At 38.1% G+C, this 26,368-nt stretch overlaps 1 protein-coding gene across 7 annotated transcripts in view; it reads right to left on the bottom strand.

The window, feature by feature from the left end:
* The window catches only part of ETV1 (ETS variant transcription factor 1), a 100,927-nt gene that overhangs the window by 15,261 nt on the left and 59,298 nt on the right, over positions 1-26,368 (bottom strand). For all 7 annotated transcript variants that reach the window (XM_032874046.1, XM_032874020.1, XM_032874028.1 and 4 more), the window contains 4 exons: positions 25,148-25,336; positions 20,413-20,660; positions 2,403-2,471; positions 525-593 (listed from right to left, as the gene is read on the bottom strand). In XM_032874046.1, coding sequence (XP_032729937.1) covers positions 525-593; positions 2,403-2,471; positions 20,413-20,660; positions 25,148-25,336 — 575 coding nt within the window. The remainder of the gene's footprint in view (positions 1-524; positions 594-2,402; positions 2,472-20,412; positions 20,661-25,147; positions 25,337-26,368) is intronic.

The following is a 26,368-nucleotide window of genomic DNA, read 5'->3' as shown; positions in this document are numbered from 1 at the left end:
CTCTCTGTCAATAAATAAATAAAATCTTAAAAAAATAAAATAAATAAAAATGAGATCTCTCACAGGACAAAAAAAAAAAAGCTTCTGAATAGGGGAAGAAAGGGAGAATTTATAACAGGTAAAGTTCAGCAAGAGTTGAATGCATTATAAGTGATGTGCATAGAAATCTTCAAGTTGGGGGGTGCCCGGGTGGCTGAGTCATTAAGCGTCTGGCTTCGGCTCAGGTCATGATTGAGGGGTCCTGGGATCGAGCCCTGCATCAGGCTCCCTGCTCAGTGGGAAGCCTGCTTCTCCCTCTTCCACTCCCCCTGCTTGTGTTCCCTCTCTTGCTGTGTCTCTCTCTATCAAATAAATAAAAATCTTAAAAAAAAAAAAAGAAAGAAAGAAAGAAAGAAAGAAAGAAAGAAAGAAAGAAAGAAAGAAACCTTCAAGCAGGAATGTCAACTGTTTTCAGAAGAGTCGAGGGTGATCTCTCCACTCCCTCCTAAAAAAATATCGAACCTGCAGCACAATGAGAAACCTACCATCAAATTTCTCTGGGACAACACAGGTGTCATCGTAAAACTGCCTGGGGCCCTTCTCAAACATACAGCCTGTGGGAGCAAATAGGATACATTTATTCGTGATACAAATGAAGCTCACAAGCAACTTAAAATATAGCCATTAACACAAAAATTGGGGTAGAAAAGGACTCTGCCATTTTTCAGCTCTGTGACCTTAAGCACAATACGTAGCCTCTGTGTCTCTGTTTCCTTACCTGTAAAATGGAATGATAATAAATCACCTATCTTAAAGGGATTGTTGTGAGGATTAACTGATTTAATATACAGAAGTTTAGAACAGTACCTGGCACATAGTGATAGATGACATTAGATAGGGGTATTATTAGTACGCCAAGCACAGAGCAGGTAAATGCTGGCAAATATAGAAATTACAATATATCATCTCCTTTTTCATTTTCTTCCAAGTTTTGTTATTCGTGAGACAGGAGGAAAATCAAGATGAGTTACTTATATTTACCTTACACCGTACCCTGATAAACTCAAACACATTCAGTTTCCCTCTTACTTTCCTGGAGAAATACTCAGCTAGGCTAGCCTCATGTTTTCATCTTCAACAGCCAAAACAGTTTTACATTTTCTTTTTAACTTTCCTTTTTATCCTGTAACAAAACTAAGTCCACAGGAAAAATGCAAAATAAATCAACAGCTTTTACACTCTTTTTCTCCCGCATACATCCTTGACTATGACCTTCACTGAACTGCTGTCGTCTTTAATCACCAGTAAGAAAGTTCATGTTTTTTAGTCACAGTTTTCTTTCCTAGAGGTACTGGTCTCTACGGTGAGCACATAATATTCCCAATAGCAGTGACAATAATTACAGTGGATTTCTGCTAAATTTTTGGTCCCAAATATTCTGGATTGACCAGATTATACTCTTCTTTAAACATCAGCATTTACTTCTATCAGTATCACTCATATGAACCAGTATTAGACCTAACCTAAAAAGATGGACCTATGTCATCCTACCGAAGACACAGAACACTAATGTCATGAACCATGCACATATTTCCAGAAACACCTTAATAGGTAATTTATCTAGAGAAGATTCTTTTTATCCATTACTTTGCAGGTATCAAAGTCCATTAGACCAAAGCTTTCCCACCATGGTTACTGTGAACACATCCACAATCAAAACTCCTGTAGGCCTCTTATGTGAAATCCCATTCTTAACAATCATTTGTCTAAAAATGAAAAATCCAGGATATATAAAGGCAAATATATTTAAATCTACTCTCTTTTATTTTAAAACACAGACTTAGTTCTGGGGCGCCTGGGTGGCTCAGTGGGTTGAGCCTCTGCCTTCAGCTCGGGTCATGATCTCGGGGTCCTGAGATCGAGTCCCACATCGGGCTCTCTGCTCTGCAGGGAGCCAGCTTCCTCCTCTCTCTCTCTGCTTGCCTCTCTGCCCACTTGTGATCTCTGTCAAATAAATAAAATCTTAAAAAAAAAAAAACAACACAGACTTAGTTCTTAAAGCAAAACTGAAATTCCTCGAAGATTCATTTCAGTATAGAGTAGTAAGGTAGGCTAATCTCTAAAGCACATGTTCTATTTTAAAAGGATGTGGTTGTTGGCAAAAAAAAAAAAAAAAACCACCACACAGAAATCCACTTTTCAGCTGTTTATACACACATGACTCATGTTAACAACCAAATTCAAGATAACATGACCTGAAACATCTTCCTTTTACTTTAAAAAGATAAAGTTTTAAAACAGTGGTTTAGGGAACAACAGTGATTTTTCCCATAAAACATAATGATTAATGAAATTACTGGATCTTTGGTATGTATGATAATGTTGACCATATTTACAAAGAATTTCAATAACAGAAAACTTAACTTCTGTTCTGCTGGGATGAGCCAGGAAGCCTTCTTGCCTCATATAAATGGAGTGGCAGCTAGGCACTTCTGAAAGAAGAAACAACATCAGTCAGAGAAGTTTGGAGCTGAAAAATGTGCTGTTACCAATAGACAAGAGTGCAGACAGGAAAATAAGAAAAACTGACATGAGTCTCCATGAGGGGAGCTTCCAACTATAGTTAACATTTCAAGCAGGGCCCACACAGGAAATGGAAAAACAAGGGGCACCGGGCTGGCTCAGTCAGTTAAGTGTCCGACTTTAATTTCAGCTGAGGTCATGATCTCAGGGTTGTAAGATCGAGCCCTGCATTGGGTTCCAAGCTCAGCACAGAATCTGCTTGACATTCTCCCCCTCTGCCCCTCTCCCAGCTATAGCACACTCTCTCATTTTCTAAAATAAATAAATAAATAAATCTTAAAAAAAAAAAAAAAGAAAGAAAAGAAAAGAAAGGGAAAAATAAGAAGCATATCAGGGCAGACACAGATTCTCTCCAAAAGGCTTGTAAATTCAAAGTTTTACCCACATTTACTGAAAGATGGCTCTCCTGTAACCCCACATGAATGTGAAAGTGACCTTGAAACAAATGGGTGTCATGAGTAAAGCTACATTTGGGGCAATTACGGGATAACTTTGTATATCCTTGGTGTTCAAAGCAAAGATCAACAAAGATTCGGTCATGGTTTATTTCATGAACACTGGTAGAAATTATTACGAAATGACAAAATTGCCACATCTCTTAAAATTACTCCAGCCTTTTAAGGTTATTGTTATTTTCACCCCCAGAAAAAAGTATGATTGCCTTTTTATTTTGTTAAGCACACAGGTCATAATCAAAACAAATGGGGCTATAAAACAGAAATCCAACAATTTCATAGCAAACACATGATGACGTTAGGAGTAAGGCCTTGCCTACCTGACCAAGTTAACTCATCACTGAGAAAATAAACCTGGTTAATGGTTAAACTTGAGTCACAGTGATGGCTGTGTATTTAACGTGTTTAGCACCTTAGATAAAGGGAAAAGGGCAGACACACAGATTAGGAGACAAAAGATTAAAATTTGAGTCCTTAACTTATTACTAATAAACCTAAATGACTTTAGGTAAGCCATTCTGTATCTAAGCTTATATAAAATAAAGTGTCAGATCAGATATCATCTAAAATCTATTATAGGCTCAAGTTCTTAGATTCTGAATAGAATGTCACTCACAGTGACCAGAGCCTGATTTCTGCTGAAGCCACTGAAACCCCAGGAAGGACCCTCCACTTACAGCAATCCCTCCCGATGCCCTGCACATTTCGTAGAAGCTGTTTCTTTTTCTTTTTCTTTCAGAATATTCCCCAAATATTATGTTTTAGGTCCCATGAACTTGGGCCCAACCCTGTACAGAATATACACAGACTCTATAGGAAGGTATAATTATATGTGACTGAATTAATTCTATCCTCAGTATGTATACTCAAGTTTTTGAAACTTTAAACATATACAAAAATAAACTTATAAAAGAGAGGCAGGGCAGGGGTTCATGGGGGGAAGGGAGGGAAAAATGAAACAAGGTGGGGTGGAGAGGGAGACACACCATAAGAGACTCTTAATCTCAGGAAACAAACTGAGGGCTGCTGGAGGGGAGCAGGGGTAAGGGTTAGGGTGGCTGGGGGATGGTCACTGGTGCTATGTTGAGTGCTGTGAATTGGGTAAGACTGATGATTCACAGACCTGTACCCCTAAAATAAATAATACATTATATGTTAATAAAAAAATACATATGGCAAATGTCCTATTTAATATAAGATATGTCCTCCATTCTACCACTTGTAGCAAATACATGATTTCTGAACAAGTAACAAAGAACACTTAAATGAATTGGGAGCTAAAGACCCTCATGTCTTCTCAACTAACCATCCACAGACTTTCACGTTGTAACAGATAATTAGCACTATTTATCTGGCCTAAAGGCCATTCTTCCTTGGTCTGGAATGTTCCATTTTTAAAGTGTATCTGATTTTTTAAAAATTTGCCTGGTATTAATGTCGACCAAAATATGAGATAATTTTTCACAGAAAAAAAGTTTACATGGTTTTAGTAAAAAATAGCTTAATGGCGCTTCATAAGAGCTATAACACTTAAAAGTATGTAGAAATCAATAGCTTATGAGTTGAAAACAATATAAAACTCATTATCAAACATTTTAGAACACCATGCCTTCTTTATATTACATATGATCTGGTATATAATTCTGACCCTACATAAGACAGAGTTTATCTTGTTTCCTGATATCAGGAAACTTATAATGGGGTTGCACGGCAGTTGAACTTCTGGGTTACCGAAGAGCTAGCAATCCATTTTATCCGTACTTTTTAACCAGTGGTACTTCAAATTCATTTTTAATGTTATGTTGATTTATTGCCAGGCATAGGACCCTCCAAGCAGCTGAGCCTAGTAGGGACAGTGTTAATGACTCTGCCATCAGCTTAGCAGCTGTTTAGAGGTAAGAATTTCGTTGTACCAATGTTGACACCCTGCCACAAAATTCTTTTAGTGACTGCTACCCAGCTGGAGTATGGCTCTAAAAACAGCTGGCTGGCTCTGGAGGCGGCTAGAGGAAAACATAGAGATTAAACTCTATTATATATAAGTGTGACTAAATGTAGTCTTTCCTTCCCAGAGGGGGAGAATAAGAGGAGAAGAGGAAATTCAAGCGTTTATAAGAAACCCACCAGGCAAAGTCGAAGGAAGATCTTACAGAAGTACTCTAACATAATAGAAAATAAGCATGATCCTGGACATTTGACATCAAAGATCGAATGTGATGACCATTTCACTAATTCCCATGTATCTACTGACCTTGATGATTTGTTATTTCTTGTGCTAATTCTGTAATATTTTTAATAAATTCTATTTCTCAATATGGTAAAGTATAGTGATTTAAAATTCATAACAAAATAGTGATTTATAATGGGCTAACGCTAGAACCTCCATTACAGTTCCAGAAACCAAACTTGTGATCTAACTTCTAAGCAAAGCCATGAATGGCAATATAGGGGAAAAAAAATACATATATAAGAATATAATCGTGTTTTTAAACCATTCTTAATACTATTTATGATACTCTAGAGTAAATAAAATTAACATCTAGCTCTTGAAATTGAGACACTTAGCTAGCATTGTTTAAATCCAGTCTATCCTTAAAATCGGTATCCTTTATACAGTCCAGAGGAGCCTGAAAAAATATAGCTAAGGGGAGTTTATTCCCCTAAAGTAACTAAAGTCATGTTATCCTAAAGTGGTATCAGTTAATTTATGACTATCAGAGTGGGTCAGACTCTAATCAAATTGTAGAAACATTTCCAAAGTGATTATTCAATCAAATGACTAACATGGTTAATTAGGAGCCATAAACATTGCTCTGAAGTTCATCAAAGTAATGACTTGCCCAGAAAAATTACTGCTAATTAAATTGCCTGCTGCTTTCATTTCTACCTTATCTAATAAAAAATCCAACCAATGAAGTTTGGCAGTACATTTTAACTTTTGCTAAATGCTCAACTAAGAACCAAACTAGCTAAGCGGTGACTTCAAAGGCAAACGTTCTGTGGCAGGCATTGCACACACATGCATTCACGTTATTTCATGGAATAAAGCTCACAAAATTCAGCAACAATAACAGACTGCACTTTAACCTTTGCACAAATGTTACTCTGACAGCGTGTTTATACTGTTCTATTATGTGTCCGTAGCTTACAATGTTAGGGTCATGAGCACAGCACTACGATTACAAATGGGCTCCTCGCCTTCTAACAGACCTGGTTTTGAACCTTGGTTCTAGTATTTCATGAGAATATGAAATTTTTGGTAGTTATATAACATCTTCAACTCTCAACTTCCACATCTGTAAAATGGGAATAATATGTGATATCCTTCAAAGGGTTGGGGAGAAGGACCATAAGGACAACATTTCACTTAATGCCAACAGTGAGGATTCAATATATGGTACTTATCATTAATAACAGAAACTTTTTTAAAGATTTTTATTTATTTATTTGACAGACAGAGCTCACAAGTAGGCAGAGAGAGGCAGGCAGAGAAAGAGGAGGAAGCAGGCTCCCCGCTGAGCAGAGAGCCCGATGCGGGGCTTGATCCCAGGACCCTGAGATCATGACCTGAGCCGAAGGCAGAGGCTTTAACCCACCGAGCCACCCAGGCACCCCAGTAACAGAAGCTATTTTTAAGTGTCCCTCATGAGTGTTTAAAATAAGTAAACCACGGGTACTTTAAAAATAATTATGTCTTTATTTTTATATCTTTTAAGATTTTATTTATTTATTTGACAGAAAGAGAGATCACAAGTAGGCAGAGGAGCAGGCAGAGAGAGAGGGGGAAGCAGGTTCCCTGCTAAGCAGAGAGCCCTATACGGGGCTCGATCTCAGGATCCTGAGATCCTGACCTGAGCCGGAGGCAGAGGTTTAACCCACTGAGCCACCCAGGCACCCCTATTTTTATATCTTAATCTGATGTTCTTAAAACACTTACTGAGAAGGCTGAACCTATGGTATTTAAAACATATCGATTTAAAATTCATTATAAATTTACGATTTATCAGGTTTAAGCGAGAATCTCCATTACATTTTCAAAATATTTGGAGGTACTTCTTATGAGTTCTATTTACAATGTTATGCCCCAATATTTGCTGCTAAATGGCTTTGGTTTAAAAAGTTTTAAATTCAGGGGCGCCTCGGTGGCTCACTAGGTTAAGGGTCTGACTTTGGCTCAGGTCATGATCCCGGGTCCTGGAATGGAACTTGGTGTGTAACCCCATGTGGAGACCCACCTCAAGCCCCCACTGAGTCCTGTGCTCAGTGGGGAGCCTGCCTGTTCCCGTCTCTCTGCCACTCATGTTCCCTCTGTCTCTCTCAAATAAAAAAATAAAACATTTTAAATCCAATCTATAGTTTGAATTATGTAAATTTAAGGCAAAGGATTTTGTATTATTTTGAAACTTATGGATCAAAAAGCACTACAATGTGACACTTAGCATGGGCCCAGTCAGCTTGCAGAAACTAAACTGCCCGTAATTTGTCACACATGAACTCGGGGGATGATTAGCTGATCTAATAGGCTACAAAAATTCAAAGCAGCAAAGCACTGTTGTCATTTTAATGCGCTAGTTAACATAGGGGCAGTTAAGAGTAGAACAGTAAACTAACATCCCGAATTATCTGATTTGACTAGTCTTCACTTTAGTAACACTGTGAAAACTGCCTTTAAATTAAGATATTCAGGTATGAAACTAAAAAGTTAATTCTTCTGTCTCTTGCATCTTAAAGCCATATTGGGAAACACAGCACTGATTTGGGGAGCTTTACAGAAGCTTTGACCACAAAGGGGGGTTTTGATTTTGCCCACTTGATAGAGCTACACCCTGTTCCGATGGGCAGATTTGCGTACTGTTGCCCAGTGGCGCAGAAAGAACGGTCCCCTTCAGGGCACGGTTTGCCAAAAGCTCCTACGAGCTGTACTAGGTCAGATCAGAGACAAAATATTTGCCACGACCCTATGTCACATCTCTACACCTTGCTGAAATTGTTCATTATCAAATAGTGTGCGAGCCTGAAAATACTTGAATTTGCAAACTCTGAGCAAGGAGATAGATATCACGTAGCTAATCAAGAAAATTATATTTTATAAAGTTTCCTGAAAAGATGCTAAGGGGAGGAATTTTTTTTACGCCCATGTGATCTCTCTATGATAGAACAAATCTAAAAGTAATTAACTCTAAAAATAAGGCCCAGGATGAGTATGTCTAATTTCACTTGAGAAAGAAGGCAAGTGGGATGGCACAAAAATGAAGTTTTTTAGGACCTGTTTGTCATCAGTCCCAAAAGCTCTACATGGATGTAATAACATCTTAGTCACTGAGCCTCCTATAAAAAAGAAAAAAGTTGGAGTTGGCTGAAATCTTGAGATGGATGAATTTAGTATGACCTCATTCACACTTCAATGGGATCTTTTTCATTAGGATTTTTGGTAAACTGTGAATATAAATAATGTAAAATCTACAGAGATATTCTTTTCCACTACAGCTCAGAGACACAGCATCTATTGTTGATAGACTCTGAGGACAGAAAGAGTACCATGTCAGTCTTTATAGTGTAGTGTTTGCAAGATATCAAAAAAAAAAAAAAGTACTTTTATCCACATTCAGGTTACTTTTAAAAACATAAAGGCTATGTAACATGAAGTAACAGCAAAGAATAAAGACCACAAACTTCTCTTGTAAGCATGTGGGTTTCGGGGGGAAACAGTATCCTACACAAATAATGACCAGATTCAGGTTTAACTTATATGATCTAGCAGGCTGACAATTTTATAAGTTTTATAAGCCTGTGAGGTTATACTAAGTTAGAGTCAAAAATAAAACTGAGGAGAGACGAAATATAAGGACAATTGTAACTTTGACTGTTTACTAGATATTACTGAAACAGTTTACCAAAGCTTAAAAGAAAATATAAGAAAAGATGCCATTAGCTGCTAACATGGGGTCACAAGGGAATTCTGAAGAGGGGGACGTTTTGATGCTGAGTTTCAATACTGAATCGTTCCCCTTCTGGAATCTACATGATGTGAACCAAACACATCATGAATTGCTGTGTCTTCTCCCTTTCATCTCCTCTTGTATCACAGCAATATTCAGATATTTATTCTACTTGCTTTGAACATGAATAATACTAGTATGGAGTTCTGTGTGATGGCTTCACTCCATCATCAGCCTAACAGTACAATATCTTATTGATCTTACACAATAGGACACTCTTCACGGAAGAATATCTCTCACTTTGCCTTATCCTCTAGCCTCCCATACACGGTACTTGTAAACATTAAAAATTATAATGGCACCTTATTCAAGGACTAGCAGTCTTTCAGGAAATCTCTAGTAGGAGTCAAGATAAAAATCAAACGGACAGAAATCCCTTAGTCTTGCCTGGACCCCTACTACTATAGATATGAGTAATTTTACAAACATAATCCTATCTAATCCTTACAAAAACAGAAAGGTAAAGGAATTACATGCCCCTTTTTATAAATGAGGAGATGAAGGATAAAAGGTCCAACAAAACATGCTTGATCGGACAAAGAGAGTAAAGAGTCACCAGGCCCAGAATTCAGTGTGATGTTCCCAGTGTCATACAAAGTGGGTGGTTTTGTTTTTTATTGCTAAGAATAACAGAAACAGACGGGTGAAACAGTGCACAGTGAAGGCCCACACACTGAAACAAAGCGTCCCCAGGATGGAATATTCCAAGATTCTTCTTGAAATTTAAGAAAATGGTCAATAAATGACAATGACACATGCTTGTCATTCTCTTGGTTTTGTTTTGGTTGCTTTTCACATCTATCTCCGAATATCACTCCTTGTAAATGTTTCCAGACAGTATTCGAAGCAATTAACTAAAAAAATTCTCTTACATACACATGGAAAAAACCATAATCATCTATTTAATGTGATAAAAATTCCTTGAAAAGGTTTCAATTAAGTTATTCATGTGCTAGGTAAAAATATTTTATGGAAATAAAAAGTCTTCCTTTTCCTCTAAACTATTAAATAGTTAACTCACTGAAATATACAAATCCTATAAGTAAAAAAGAATTCTGTAACCACATTCTCTACTTAAAAATCTACATTCAAATACTTTTTAAAAAATAAATATTTACCTTACCTCTCTTTTTCACATTCATGAAACACACATACGTGCACACGTGCGCACACACACACACAGATCCAAATATGCATCCTTAAAACATTTAATTTCCAATCATAGTTGCCCATATAAGACTGTTGTATGTTCATTTTGTCCACTTGCAATAAGCTGTTCTGGGCCAAAGCAACCTGATGATTTTCTTTAAAAAGAAACTAAAAATCCCACACTATAAACGTCCTCTCCCCTCCCCCTTTTAATTCCCTTTTTTGATGCTAGTACAAGTCACAAGCAGATTATCCCTCCCTTCCCCCTTTCCTGCCTGTAAAATCCAAGTTAGACAAACAGTGTGTGGCTGAAATGACATATCTGAATGGAATTCAGACCCACCAGTTCCTGTTTATGTTTCTGATTTGAGAATGTTGTCTTCTCATTCACTATACATTAGGAACACTGCAAAGCCATAAATAGTGTTGGGTTACATGCAGGCAGAACCAATGAGCATTAATCATTACTTCCAGCCAACTGGCAAAAGCAGCAGCTGATGGAACACAACACCCTTCAGCTCTGTATAAATGGACATTCCAGAGAGTGAGAGTGTGTGTATGTGTGTGTGCGCCTGTGTGTGTTTCCTTTCAGTCTCCATTTTATGAATGAAACTCCAGGCTCTATAGAGTCCATTCATGGAAGACAAATGCTTCCAGGGCTCTGCCCCCAGGGATCAATCAGTCATGGGTAAAACTGATATGATTGGTTTAAGACAGCCTTCAGCCTTCCATTACAGACTTAAAATGCAGTCCCTGTCCATTTGACCTGTGTTAATGCATAAAGAGTAAATCCAGACCATAGTCTCAATTCTCAAATCAAATCACTAGCCAGTGCCACTTACTGTAACTGTAGATTGAGAGCATATTTAAGTATTTCTTAGAAAAAGTGGTAGAGTCCACCAGAGTACTGTTTTGGGAGATTTGCTATTTTAACTCAGAAAAATGAGGAGAACCCCTAGGAGGCACGTGGGGCAATAAAAAGCAAAGTCAGGTTGAGAAGCCAATCCCGGATCTCTACTGGAATAACAAAATCAATTAGAAGACATCACCGTCACTTTTCACAAGTGAAGCACCTAAAAATCGGAAATTAAGTGATCCACTAGTCCACAAAGCACTGGCTGAGGAAAAGAAAATCATCTTTGGATGTCAGAGAAACAGACAGAATGTTGACATTTTCCGAAGGATCAATAGCTCATTTCTTTAAATTCCCAAGTGATTCTCCAGTTGAATTTCTTGAAACAATAGTTTTAAAGTTAGGATGGAAAAAATATATATATATGAGCCGCCATGTTTCAGGAGAAAATGTAGCCATAAGCAAATGATGCTTACTAATGGAACAGGGCCAAGGCTTGGCCTTTGGGAGTGTTAAATATCTGGTACAAAAAGCCAAAGTTCATGAAACCATAATCATCGCTGCACTGGAAATTACTAAAGATGGTAATGCTCAAAAATACCTAGAGTTTTTAGAAGGAAAAAAGCTATTTATGAGCAATTATGGGGATAATTTGTGAAGAGTCTGTCATATACCAAACAGTGTTAAACACATAATAGGTTTTATCAGCCATCTGCAACTTGGTCCTTGACTCCAGAGGGAAGAAACCACTTCTCTCTTCCAGGGACATAAAGCCACACAGGGAAAAGAGTTGCAGTCACAATCTCTGTATACATCTCCAAACAATTTCTCACAAAATCTTTACCATGCCTGTTGAAGAAGGGACGAGGAGAAATGTAAAAGATGCCAAGCCTTTGGCTTTAAACCTGTGAAGGACTGTCTACTGTGGCATCATGACAATTTAATATATATCTTCCAATTTCTAATAACTGATTAATAAATGAGCAAACATAAAGTTACCAACATATTTTAGAATTCAAAATTGAAATGCCCGACATAGCCAATAATAAAGAATTCTATAATCTCCCAGCCAGAGATAATATGGAACAGAGGCAAGACTACTGAAGGGTGAACATACATTGAATTATTAATTCCTAAATAACAGTCTTTATTCAAGGCTTTAGCATTTTCTTCTTCTCTTTGAGGTAGTTCAATAGATATGTAAACAAAAGATAAAATTAAGCTCAATATTTTCAAATGCAATATTTCATATTTGAAATTTTAAAATTATAATTATTGGCCATAGGACCTTCCACTTTAGAGATGAAGAAGCCTGCTAGTTTATGGAAAGCCTGGGTGTTTTGTTTTGTTTTTAAAGATTTTATTTATTTATTTGACAGGGAGAGATCAAGTAGGCAAAGAGGCAGGCAAAGAGAGGCGGGGAGTGGCAGAGAGCCCGATGTGGAGCTTGATCCCAGGACCCTGAGATCATGACCCGAGGTAAAAGCAGCTTAACCCACTGAGCCACCCAGATGCCCCAAGCCTGGGTGTTTGAAATAAGTATCAGGAGGGGTGCCTGGGTGGCTCAGTCATTAGGCATGTGCCTTTGGCTCAGGTCATGATCCCAGGGTCCTGGGATCGAGTCCCCCATTAGGCTCTCTGCCACTCCCCTGCTTGTGTTCCCTCTCTCACTGCCTCGCTGTTAAATAAATAAATAAAATCTTTAAAAAAATAAATAAGTATCAGGAGCTCTTACTCCCTCTGTTCCATCTGACTTCCATTAGCATTTTTCAACAGTTTCCTTTTGTAATCACTGCATTCCTTGTGTTTCTTGAACAATATGTTTGGTTGTTTACTTATGTGTCACTCAATTGTTCAGAAAAGATGTGAGAAAATTTATTAGAAAATATACATGAGGTCAATTCTCTAAAATATGTATCTCCTCTTATAAATAAATAATAAAAATCATTTAAAAAATAGTAAACGCTTATGACAAAATTTCTGAGATACTACTCTGGTAGTAGTAGTAACACTCATTGTAGTAATAGTTTCTAGATAAACTACTAGGTAATTGTGGTCTTCTGAATTTTGTTCCCTTGTGTTCACGTTTTTGAAATTCTGTGTAAGTGCAATCAACTGATCGAGGTCCTGAAGAATCTTTTCCAATCTCACAAAGCACTATTTATTTCTATTTCTATGTAGCTGCAGAAAATAATTATGTTCATCTTGCTCTGTTCTCCACTGATTCCAACCTGTAACTTCTGCTTTAAAACCTCATTATAAACTTTGCAAGAAGAATCCCAAGCAAGGCTTACTAGAAACAGCATTAAAAATTACTCGACTACTTTTCCTATGATTTGACTAAGATGAGTAGCCACCAACACAGCAAAAACACAGAACAACAATGACAATGGAAAAATTTTCCTCCCTTGCCATTTTAGAAACCCAAGAGTATTTATATTTAACTCTCTTGTTTAAAGGGCCAGCTTGGGCCTCTATGAGTACCAGATAAATTTATCAGCTCTGACAGCTGAAACTAGAACATAGTCTTAGTTTTCACGTACTTAACATGAAGTAAATATGTCTTCAGTGTTTATTTCATTACTTCTCTGCCTATATATGATTTTTCTACATGCTAAAAACCAAAATCTTTCTTTAAATGTATAAAGGTTTGTCTCTTGGCTTTTTTCGAAGTCCTAAGGTGACAAGAAGGATATGGGGAAACTTGGGAAGGCTGCTTGGGTGAAGAATGGATTTAAAAATGGAGGATGGAAAAGTCCTACCATCTTCTCCCAAATGTAAGCTTCCTTATATCTGTTTTATATAATGCAGTTCCTCATAAGCTTTCTGGTGAAAAATGGATTCAGCTGATAAAAGATTGAAAATGACTGCTCTAGTTAAATTCTAAGCCTTTGAGAGCTATCAAAAAAAATTTTTTAAGATTTTATTTTTAAGTAATCTCTATACCAGACATGGGGTTGGACCCTGTAACCCTGAGATCAAGAAGAGCTACATGCTCTACTGACTGAGCCAGGCAGGCACCCTGAGCTACCAAACATTTTAACAAAGAATAGGTGAGACCCAATAAGAAGGCTCAGATAAACTCAAATTTCATATACAATCCAAGCATTTTAGAGCTTGATGAGAGCTGTTAATTAGCTACCTTTTCCTTCTAATTATTACTAAGCCTTTTCCAGAAGACCTATTACGGTAAGTCATTTTCTTGACAATCTCAACTATTGACCATGTTTATGTTATTTCTTTTTTTAAAGGAAACAGAATGCATTTCAATCCTAAATGTCACTGGAGGTCCCATATTTTCCTGTCTTACAACAGTGACCACCTCATAACTGGAATAAAATTTGGGAACCATCTAACGTAAAGGAAAAAGCACACCTCAGGTCTCAGGGCAGACCTTTTATTGCTCTCAGGGAGAACTTGGACAAAGCACAGGAAAACTTAATGCAAAAATTAGAGTATAGGATCAATAATATAGTAAGAAATGGTGGATTATGGGCGCCTGGGTGGCTCAGTGGGTTAAGCCTCTGCCTTCAGCTCAGGTCATGATCTCAGGGTCCTGGGATCGAGCCCCGCTTCCTCCTCTCTCTCTGCCTGCCTCTCTGCCTGCTTGTGATCTCTCTCTCTGTCAAATAAATAAATAAAAAATCTTTAAAAAAAAAAAAAAAGAAAGAAAGAAATGGTGGATTAAGGTACTCTGGACAACTATGTAGAAAGACAGTGGTGAGCCGTATACTAAACCAAGAAAATCTGGGTTCCAGTTTTGACTATTTCACAAAATATCTGTGTACCTGGAGATAAGTTAATAGGAATGAGCCTCAGGCATTTTTTTAAAATTTTTATTTATTTTTAAAATTTCTTTTCAGTGTTCCAGAATTCATTGTTTATTAAGAGGAAACACGTTCCCCACTGGGCAAAGTGCGTGATTCAGGGCTCGATCCCAAAACCCCGAGATCATGACCTGAACTGAAGGCAGAGGCTTTAACCCACTGAGCCACCCAGGCACCCCAAGCCTCAGGCATTTTATCTGTACAGTGGCGGTGTGGGAGAGGAATATGAACTAGATGATCTCTAAGAGCATTCAGTTTAAAAATTTCTAATCCTGTGAAACAACACTTTGTGTCAATTTCCCAATTTAAAATCAGCATTCACAACCTTGGCCACCACATACATGTCACACACCTCCAAACTGAAGGAAGGCCTCATCAGTACCAGCAGAGTAGCCCTACAAAACACCAAGAATAAACACAGAAGCCTTTCTTCAGGAGATACATGATGTCAGCTTTCTCCACTACCCTCTCCCTCTACTTCCTCCTCTCCTGAAGCTTAAGGCTTGTCTGCCATTTTCTGATTTAAGCAACTTTCTTCCTGTCCTTGAAAGCTCTGCTTCCTCCCCCCACCCAGCTCTTAAACTGCTCCATCCCCTGGCTGGGAGGCATCTTTTAAACTAAGTCAAGTGACAGAATAGACCCTGAGGGCTAAAAATATCTTATTCAAGTACTACTCACTCCCAGCCACTCTTTGGTTGAGATTTTCAGTGTATCCCCAAATGCAGAGGAACAAAGTACTAACTGTGGATTGCAAACACCATACAGGGAGGAACGGGAGATCCAGTAAGGACCGTATTAATTCTGCTCCCCCCTCTAAGGCAGTCCTGGGTACAAACTAATAGCAAGTCAGTTAGGTTTGCAACATGTGGGACTATAATATCCTTTTCTTAGCACTCTTTTCACTTAAAGGACCGATGTGCTTAATCTGGACACTTCTAATACTCCAAATAGGTTGATATTTTAAAATATAATACTTATTCTGTCTTATTAGAAAAGTAGTACCTAAGCATTATTAAAATGCAAAGCCCTTTACTGACAAAACAGAAACTGCCTAGGATTTCATCACCCTATAGAGCCACAGGATTGCTGCATTGGGTCTTATTTTACATGAGTCATATATTACAGTATGTATGTACGCACATTACAGTACAGTATGTATTTACAGTCATACATACAGTAAAAAACTTTTTTACTCAGGTTTCATTTCATTAAATTTTTAAAAAGGTTTTATTTTTAAGTAATCTTTATATCCAACATGGGGCTCAAACTCACAACCCTGAGATTAAGAGTCACAAGTTCTACTGACTAGGCCAGCCAGATGCCCCTCATTAATTTTTTTTTAAACCTGACCTCAAATGCCTACATAATATTCCTCTAATGGATAGCTATAACTTATTCTTCCTTTCAGTTACTATATATTGGTAACATTTCTCTCTCCCTCAAATATTCGGTGTGCCTTCCATTCCTTAACATAATTTCCAGGGTGAAATGACCTGGTCACAGGGTATGGACAACGTGTGCTGATATTTTCTTAAGCCAAACTTTAGTTTCATGTTTTTCATGTTCCCACCACCACCCTAAAAATACTACCAGGTAAACCATCCCCACTCCAAAAAAAAAAAAAAAAAAAAAAAGAAGAAGAAGAGGAGGAGGAGGAAGAAGAAAGAAAGAAAGAAACAAAAGACCAACCAATCAACGAACACAAAAATATGTTGCTCTGAATATATAAAATATTTGCCTCCTTGGGCACTGCAAATCTGTAAAACCTCATGTACAAACATGAAAATGGGAAAGTAACTATAATTCTATGCAAGCGGGGCTCTGCATAAGGAAATCCCATGCAAGCCATCAATGCATGTTCAATTAATATAGTCACTTGGCCATTTGATCAAGAAAGAGAAAAACCCAGTGGATTCAGGAGCCGGCACCCAACTAAAAGAAACCTGTGTGCTGCTTTGTGCAGTACTCTTAGACTAGAGAAGATGAGAAAGAAAATAAAAAGATGTGATTATCTAGAACTTAATATCCTAATATAATCGTCACCACACTGTACTGGGTCACCAACTTGGCCCTAAATACCATTTTTTTAATCTTCTCAGTGTCCTCTGATCCAGGTTTTCTTCTCTTTTCCTGAATAAAAATTTCTACTCTACTAACATAATATTTTGCATTTTTTTTAGCTTACATACTCAGCAGTTGAAATTGCATTCCTGTAATTATAATTATAACTAATAGACCTTCCATTTCCCATGTCATAATTAATGTCAGGCTTTATTAGAGCATAATCATGCTGCCTTTTCACTTACAAAGCTTCTTTTATTTTCACAACATTTATGTTATATTGAATTAAGCAATAAAGAGTTCTAGAGGCCTTCTGAAAGGAAAACCTTTGGATCACAGATGCTAGGTAAACTATGAAACGTTTTTGCATTGTTTTTAAATCACACAAACTAGTTTCTAATGTCCCATTTGCTCAACATCAGTAAGTGAACCAAGAAATCAATGATCCAGCGATAAATACATTAGGTTCCCTAAAAAGATTATTTAATGTGCTCTCGGCAAGGATGAAAGAACTAATGACCACAAAACAAAATATCTGGAGCTCATACTTGTTGAGAGCGATCTATGAATGTATGACATATGCAGACCCATCAGCTCAAGGGCAGCAACTTTGTGGCCAGGGAAATACATTTTGATACATGCATATTAATTTTTCATAGGCCCTGGTTACACACTCTTACTGAAGGTTTTTTAGACCACAACCAAAAGACACAAATTTACGATTTAACTATTAAAACAAGCCAGAGCTATATCCTATTGGCAATACTGAAATTAGAATTCAAAGGTGCCATACAACTTCTTTAACAATCTGCAATAGAATTTAGAGGGAAGAACGGAATATAAATTAACAGTTTCTCAAATGTTAAACAACTATTCGACACGCCGTTTGCAAGGTATTATGGTACACTTAACAGAAGACATGGCCTCATTCACTTTAAAATGGGATACTGGACAGAACGATTATGTCCCCCACAATTCACCGTAGATGTCCTAATGCCCAATGTGATCGTATTTGGAGATGGGGCCTCTGAGAAGTAATAAGGGTTGGATTAGATCATGAGGGGGGCCCTCATGAGATAATCAGTGCCCTTATAAGAAGAGGAAGAAGGATCAGAACTCGCTTACTCTCTCTCTGTCACATAAGGACACAGTGAGAAAGTGGCCATCTGCAAGCCAGGAAGAGGGTCCTTCCCAGGAATTAAATCCGCCGGCACCCGGACCTTGGGACTTGTCAGCATGCAGAACCGTGAGAAATAAATGTGTGTTGTTGAAGCTTCCCAGGCATTGGTAGTTTATTAGAGCAGCCTGAGCTAAGCCATGGATGATGTTTTTCCACTACATCTGTGCTTTGGAGGGTTGGACACGGACAGACTCTGAAGTTCATATCACGTATGGTCCACCAATAATGCATCTTCTCAAGAAGAATCACACACGCTCCACACCATGTTATACATAATTTTACATGTAACATAAATATGAGGAAAAGAGATTTATATGGAGCTAACCACAGAATCAAGAAAATGGTTTCAATGTCAATCTTGCTAGATGATACACATAAAAACATTTCTAGAACACATAGATATTCTCTAAATGCTATACTTTATAAGTCCTTTTGAACACATTATTTGGGCTATTTTATATGTATTTTCTATGTAAAGTTTCTTGACGTTATGGTGACTTCAAAAAACTGTGCAGCAAATAAAAATATGGTTTGGGGGAAAAGATTTGAAATTTACAGAGAAAAATGAATCCCATCTATAGTAAAATCCATTATATAACAGGGTTCTTAATGATGGATGGACTATGGAAAAATATACAAAATTCTAAACTGAAACCACTATGGTACATTTCAGGTACATTTAGTCTCCGAATTACAGAGCATGAGAGGCAAGCATTCAAATAAAGGCCCTCATGCCATATGTTTAAATTTTTTGAATTGTAAACCAACCAACAAACAGATAAATAAATATGTTTCCTCCTCCCGTGCCTTGGAAATATACCATTCGCAACAACTGGAAGGCCACATAGACTTTAGAATTTGAGGAAATCTCTCAGATTAGCCCTGGAATAGGACGGCAGGGGATCAGCCTCTATTCTAGTCTTTGAGACCAGGGTTCACGTCGCTTCCTGTCTCTTTTCCTATCCCATAACCCCACATTGCACCACCTAGCATGGGGGGCTCAGGCAGGCCCATGGGTGCATCCAAACTCCATCCTCATTCAGCTACAAACAGCTACTCGGTGGCTATTTCCTTGGACCTCAGAGGGACACAGGAGCAGTTTGTTCTGCCTTCACAAAACTGAGCCTGGGATGCGACTGCTTGGGCTCTGCAATTGGACTTAGGGCCCCTCAGGCAGGGAATTCATGGGTCCTTGGGAGCTGGTGCTCTTTCTAAAGGTGGAGGCATGACCTCTGAGTAGGCAATTTCTTGGACAATCCTTTGAACTTCTTGCCCAAAGAAGAAGGATGGCCAAAGGGAGACTCTGAGCTATAGGGTTCCCCTTTTGCTGAACTTCAAGAGAAATTTTTAACAAAGCTGGTGACTTTATGCAAGTTAAAAACACAAATTAGAGACAATTTTCTTTCCTCAGGTAGAACAGATAGAAAAACTCAGCAGTTATTCCTAGAGAAGCAACAGTTCCTCACAAAGAACAACCATAACGTTGCATCTCAACAAGAGGAAATTACATTGTTTTCAAGTATTTCCAAGTCCACAACCATCTCTACACCAGTTATAATAATGTTAAAATGTTCTGTAAGAACATGGTGCCCTTCATATAAATATTAGCTTTTATTTCATACTTTCTTTCAAAATTCCTGGGAGGTCTGAAAAGCAGACGTCCTGATTTTGCGATTATAATGGGTGAAAATGAAACAAATTAAATAATTCTTCTCAAGTCTGACCGAAGTTGGTGATAATATTTGTAACCGATTTACATTTCCTTCCTTTCAGAAGACCCCCTTTCTCCATCTTGATATGATGTGGGGGCTTTCTGGTACAGTGAGACCAAAGCTAAGCTCTATGAATAAACCATTTTGAAACCCAAATATTGTATTTTTGCTTTTCTTCTTCTAATATGTAAGAATCCTTGCTTTTGGACCACCTTTACTGCCATCAGTAAAGGAAAATAACAAACAGTTATAAGCAATGAATGAGCCAATACAAAAGAATATTACTTCCTGGAAGCACTGTTATTATTATTGCTCCAGTAGCAGCCAGAATCAAGAAAAGAGTTACAATGTTACTCTCTTGGACTAAGAGTGTGCCTAATTTTACAAATTACACCTTTCTCTGGACTGGTTTCATTTCTAGGCACTACGTCAACCATCAGCTCAAGCCAAAATGGTTTGATAGTCCAACTTCACGTAGAAAGACTCAAAGAAGGGATAAAATCAGAAAGATTCCACACCAAATGGTCATGAGCTACCCAATCTGACGCCAACACTAATCAGAGTGACAGACTAGCAAAAGGATGTCTTAAATGTAACGTAAAGTATGGGCCTACCTGAATCGTATGCAAAGTCTCTGGGTTCCTGTTTAATCATCAGAGGAGGAGGGAAGCTTTGGCTGGCCGCACCACCAACCATGGTGTTGTGTTCATACACCGGGTCGTGGTACTCCTGCTTAAAGCCTTGAGGTGGGAAGGGGATGTTTGGCTCAGACATCTGCCGTTGGTACATAGGACGTCCTTCCCTTGGCATTGTCGGCAAAGGAGGAAAAGAATTACAGGGTTCAGATAGCTGGCGGCGAAATCTGGGAAATAAGAGAGCATGTTTTAAATAAAAGGGTAACGAGGAACACTCCTTAAAATATTGCTATAGTTTCAACTGCTTTGTTAATGGGCATGATACCAACTGAACAAAAGTGCAAATCTTTTTAAAAAAGATTATTTATTTATTTATTTTTCTTGGGGGTAGGGAAGAACAAGAGAGGGAGAGAGAGAGAATGAGCGGGGGAAGAGGCAGAGGGAGAAGCAGACTCCTGTTGAGCAGAGAGCCTGATTCGGGCTCCATCCCAGGACTCCAGGATCATGACCCAAGCCAAAGGCATATGCTTAACCAACTGAGCCACCCAGGTGCCCCCGAAGGGCAAATTTTTAATAAGGACTGGATTTCTCCTTCCTAGGTCAGTAACACCGTGTTTTGTGTTTTTTGTTTTAAGATTTTATTTATTTATTTGACAAAGATCACAAGTAGGCAGAGAAGCAGGCAGAGAGAGAGAGGAGGAAGCAGTCTCCATGCTGCGCAGAGAGCCCAATGCGGGGCTCTATCCCAGGACCCTGAGATCATGACCTGAGCCAAAGGCATAGGCTTTAACCCACTGAGCCACTCAGGTACCCCAATACCATGTTTTTTAATCACAATATGACTTGTGTTCCTTGATAAACTGTCCCTTGCAGCACTATTTTGGAACATCACAGTGAATTAAAGGTGTGCTCTGGGTAGGAATAGGAGAGTATTATTTTGAGGAAACACACCCCCTGACAGCTAAAATGCCCAATTACAAACAAACTGGATCATCTACCAAATTTCTATATTAAGAGGGTCTCAAACATTTATATACCAGAAAATACCTACCAGGAAAACCAGAATCTGATTCCCAAGTATATCCTCTATCTCTTAACTGCTACCAAACTAATCAATAAACATACCAAAAAATCAACCTACTTAACTGGTTTTCCTTCCCTTACCAATCAGTTACTGAGGAAGCAAGAGAGGAATGACCCTCCTCTCAAATGGGCAGGACTCTTAAATCTTCAACAGTGTTCTAAAGAACACTGAAAAATAAAGCGGGGAAATATCACAGAGGCTAAAATCTGAGCTGGTTTTTAAAGACCACCTCTTTGCTGTCAAACAGCAGCACGAACACATAAGCTTCCAATAGCTTCAAACAAAATACCAGAACGGTAAAAATAAGTGTATTGCATGGAGCACGCAAACAATGAATCATGGAACACTATATCCAAAACTAACGATGTCGGGACACAACATGATAAAATTTTAAAAATTTAAAAATTTAAAAATTAAAAAAAAAAAGTAGTGTCAAATATACAGATGGAGAGAAGTATGTGCTGAATAGATTTGGGACAGATTGTGCTGCGGGGTCCTGAGGAAGTTCTGAGCCCTCCATAGAAGGCTGACAGTGAGTCCCTATCTTCCTTCCGTCTTGGTTATGCTGTGAAATGATTGGCTAATTACATAATTGTTCGGTTCTGTGTTTCTCATCTATAATATCATTGACCCACCACAAAGATGTGGATTAATTAAAGATTTAAAAGTACTCTAAAATGCCCCAAGAGTGCTTAAAAATAACCTACCTAACATTTCTATGACCAAATATAAACCTATTAACCAATCCGCCAACACTAAAAGCATTCCTGAAACTTTAATTTGGAAAGTTAACATTTAATTGTAATAATACTAAATGAAAACAAGGTAAAAGCTAAAGAATGATAAAGCAAATGCTTTAGCATTTACACAAACACTCCTTCCTCTCCATCCCATGATTTAACTCTAAGTTTACTGGCTGCCATAGAAAAGCACTGAAATTCCACCTACACCTGCAGAAAATAAACTTAGAAACTCGGATATTGCAAAACAGGCTGACTGGCACTGCATTCATTTCCCTTCTCTTGCTTATTTCATTAGCCAAAAAAAGAAACAGAAATTATCATTAAGAACTGTCAAGGAGTGAATCAGAAAATTGTAACTTGAAGTTAAAATAAGAAACCAGATCACTTGTGAAAGCCTTAAAAGGAAGTTAATAATACTTATACTAAAAGCTTTGTAAGGAATCAAGCCATTTGTTTCTACGAATCGACCCCATTCTAGTTGGTACCTGCTGAGGACCACATATATATTCAACATGCAGGCTTCCCAGTGTTGCTCTTAGGAGGCCCTGGGCGACGATAAAGGTAAAGTGACTCAAGGAGCTTTGCGAAGAGAGTTAATGCATAAGGAGAGCACGCTGATGATTCTTGGATACAGAAAAACAGTGCATAAGTGGCGGGAAACGCTGAGAGAGAGAGACAGGGCTTCTGCACAGTGGGTTCAGGAACAAGTGCCAAAGGGCTGGCCCAAGGAACAGAATGAGCCTGAGGAAAGGAAGCAGGGTGCAGCCCAGTTGGCCATAAAGCATTCCCAGAGTGAGGCGGGGTGCCCAGGCTGGAGGGGGCTATTTGGAGAAAGGATCTGTTCCCAGAGCAAATTTGCCATTTATAACCGAGGGACTGTCATTTGTTGGCTGGAACCCTCCAAGAAATCCTCCTCAGAAACATACGGCTTCAGAGATTTTCCCAGGATTGGCCAGCTGGTACTGTCCTCAAAACTCAGTGGGGGGCAGCGGGAAAAGACCCCGAGCTTCCCTCTTATAGTTCCGGGCCGGCTGTTCTCAGTCTCCAATATTTGACTTCAAGTAGAGAAACTAAAATGGATTTGGCTAGAGCCTTTCACGTTAGGTCACCTAAACCCAGGCATTGTGCTTGTTCAGCAGTCACCTTCCCGAAGAAGTCACTGCTCCACATGATGGGCCGACAACAGCGCCGTGATGCTGGCACTCGCTGCAAGGGGGCGAGCCTCACGTGCGGGGCACCCGCAGAAGTCCCCGCAAGTGGGCAACATAAAACTTGCCTTTCTTGCTTGTGCTCTTCCTCCCTTTCAGGCCGGCACAATGTGCGTCTGTTTAAGGGCCCACCCTGCAATAAGATCTCTTTCATCTGTATTTACAAAACTGTTTACACAGATGCACATACCATCACGCTCTGACAAGGTCTCCAGTCCTCGGAGTGAGAAGGGAAAGATCACAGGAGGCATTTCATAACCAAAGCACAAAAGGACTCAGTGATGGAAACAAAGGTAGTGAAGATGCGGCTTAGTTTCACATTGTAAAGAACGCTGTAATCTTAGCCATCATACCCAAAGAGATTTCACTGAATCTGAGACTGAGTCACATTAAATAACCCATAAAAAGCAGATCTGATTCTTCCCGTATTTTCAGAAAGTTGCCAGTGACACATCTTCTGGTTTCCTCTGCTGATCCAGAGGATTCCTTTGGCTGAGTTATTTTTATAATGGTGTGTCAGAGCTAGTTTGCACTGGCTTATTTGTTAAATTTTCAGAAATACGGTGAAACCCCTAATGTTAAACACGGGATGATTAAGAATGAAATGACATCAATTTATAACTTTCTAAATATTATATTAAAAACAAAGGCCATACGTGCTTAAAACTCATCCCTTGGCGGGGGGGGACCTCATCCCTTGCAAATTATTTTACTACCTGTTACTACTAATTATGTTCCAGAGCTTACATCCGTTTTATCTATATGATAGAAATATTAAATAAAGGTGTGCTACTACATATCTCTTTCTGACTCCACCTTCAGAGCCCTCCCAACCACCACCCACAGTCAGAGTATTTACATCATGGACGTATCAAATGCCACAGATGATGTCTTCTGGCTTTTCTCCCATCGAGCCCATTATTAAAATTTCCCCGCACACCACTGGCTCCATATACTTGCGAGGCACGAGGGAAAGGAAGGGTGCCATATACCCTCCACCTGTGTTTTAAGCTGTATTATTAAAAGTGCCAAAGGAACTCCAATATTTTACTTAAATATTGTAAGCATACTCCCTAGCTCCACATTCTGGCTCTTGTCTTCCTTCTATGTAATAATAATTCAGCCTCTGTCTCTTAACTTTATATTCTCAGTGTCCAGGGTCATGCATCTACTGACATTAAATATTCATCACTTGGAAAGGATGGAAAAATAGTTTTAATCAAATAACTTCTATTCTGCAAAACTATGTACAGCTAAACCATTCAATCTAAGGTAAAGAACCTAATTCCATAAGCCACCTACTAAAATTAGTCTCCTAACTTTATAGAACAAGTACACACATATGCTCATAAAAATGGGATGATCTGATTTAAAGTTTAAGTGAGGCAATTTAATTCAGGCAAAGCGAAAGGGAAATGTTCAAATGTCGGTATATAGATTAAGTTTCCACTTTAGCAACCAATTTAAATGTTTATAAATGACCTTCTCCACAAATTATCTGTAAATACACATAGGGCAAGCTCTTTCTAAAAATATTTTGCAAAGATGTACAAAATTAAAATGCTCACCTTAAATCTACCATAGGTCTTAGGAATTAGTAATAGACATTTCTTCCAAGATGCTAAAAACATTAAAAACAAAAAGAACAAAAACAAAAAAACACAGTATTTGCAGTTTACCTGTGGTCCATGGGGTAGCTGCTATCTTGTATGGGCTGCGAAGGAGGGAGGTGAGCTGGGAAGGCGCGGTCAGGCTTCGGAGTGTGAGTGGAGTTTGGAGATGCATGGTGTAGTGGGGACACTGGGGTGCTGGATGGTGTTGGGGGGTTGGAGGGCCTCATTCCCACTTGTGGCTTCTGATCATAGGCACTACCCGAGGAACAAAAGAGAAGAGAACATCTGTTTCTTTGGAACGATTAAACAATTTTTCTTCCAACCCAAGAAAAGCAAAAAATATTCTAGGCTCAAGTCATAAGGAAGTGAGAATTTTCAATGTATTGGATTTTTATAATCCTAAAACATGTGATCTTCAGAATCACCCACCACTTATAAAGAAAATAGGATAATTAACATATAACTCCATATCAGCATAAATTAAAAAACACGTGTTTTAATACCTATACAAACAACTTAGCCTACGGAAAATCACTGTCTATGAGAGCAGTGGAACTATGGAAATAATTATTGATGTATCCATTTTTGATATGTCTCCTTGAGCAAGTTGAATACATCTTTTCTAAATCATTAAATATTTCTGATCTGATCATTGCTCCAGATCACTAAGATTTTAGAACAAAACATTAACCTGAAATTCATAAGACAGAGACCATTCCTGGCTTGCCTTTATTTGTGATATAATTTTTAAGGAGGCCATACTTTTGCCTTATTTTCATTTTTTTATATAAATGATACCTGGCATTAACTTCCTCACATGAGATAATAAAGAGTAATGGGGCCAATTAAAATGCTTCTGATAGAGTTAAATTTTCTTGGAGTATAAGAATAGGTACAAAATGAGGTTCTTAAAAAGAAAATCCTATTGTCATTGTCTAATTTCTAAACACAATTACCAAGGAATAAAATGAGTAAGTTTGTTTTTATATACACTATGGATTTAAGTTGATTTCCATTGCTGCATTTTCTCTTGGGGATATGATTTAACTAATTTTTACAATCTAAAAAATGTTTTACTGGGAATAAATTTTACTTAAATTTCCGAATAAAAAAGGTATTTCTAGGTTAAAATAACATATTTTCTTTTAAAATAAAAAGCAATTATCAATACATAGTTTTTCCTTTTTAAAAAAGAAACATTCTTTTTGGATTAACTTATAAAATAATTAATTCAGTTGCTACATCTATACCACAGAATTACATCCAAGCACAAAAATACTTCACAGA

The sequence above is a fragment of the Lontra canadensis genome, unplaced genomic scaffold, assembly GCF_010015895.1.
Source record: "Lontra canadensis isolate GAN:19392208 unplaced genomic scaffold, GSC_riverotter_1.0 scaffold2, whole genome shotgun sequence".
NCBI classification, from domain to species: domain Eukaryota; kingdom Metazoa; phylum Chordata; class Mammalia; order Carnivora; family Mustelidae; genus Lontra; species Lontra canadensis.
The sequence above is the reverse complement of the archived record's forward strand: the minus strand, read 5'-3'. Positions and strand labels throughout refer to the sequence as shown.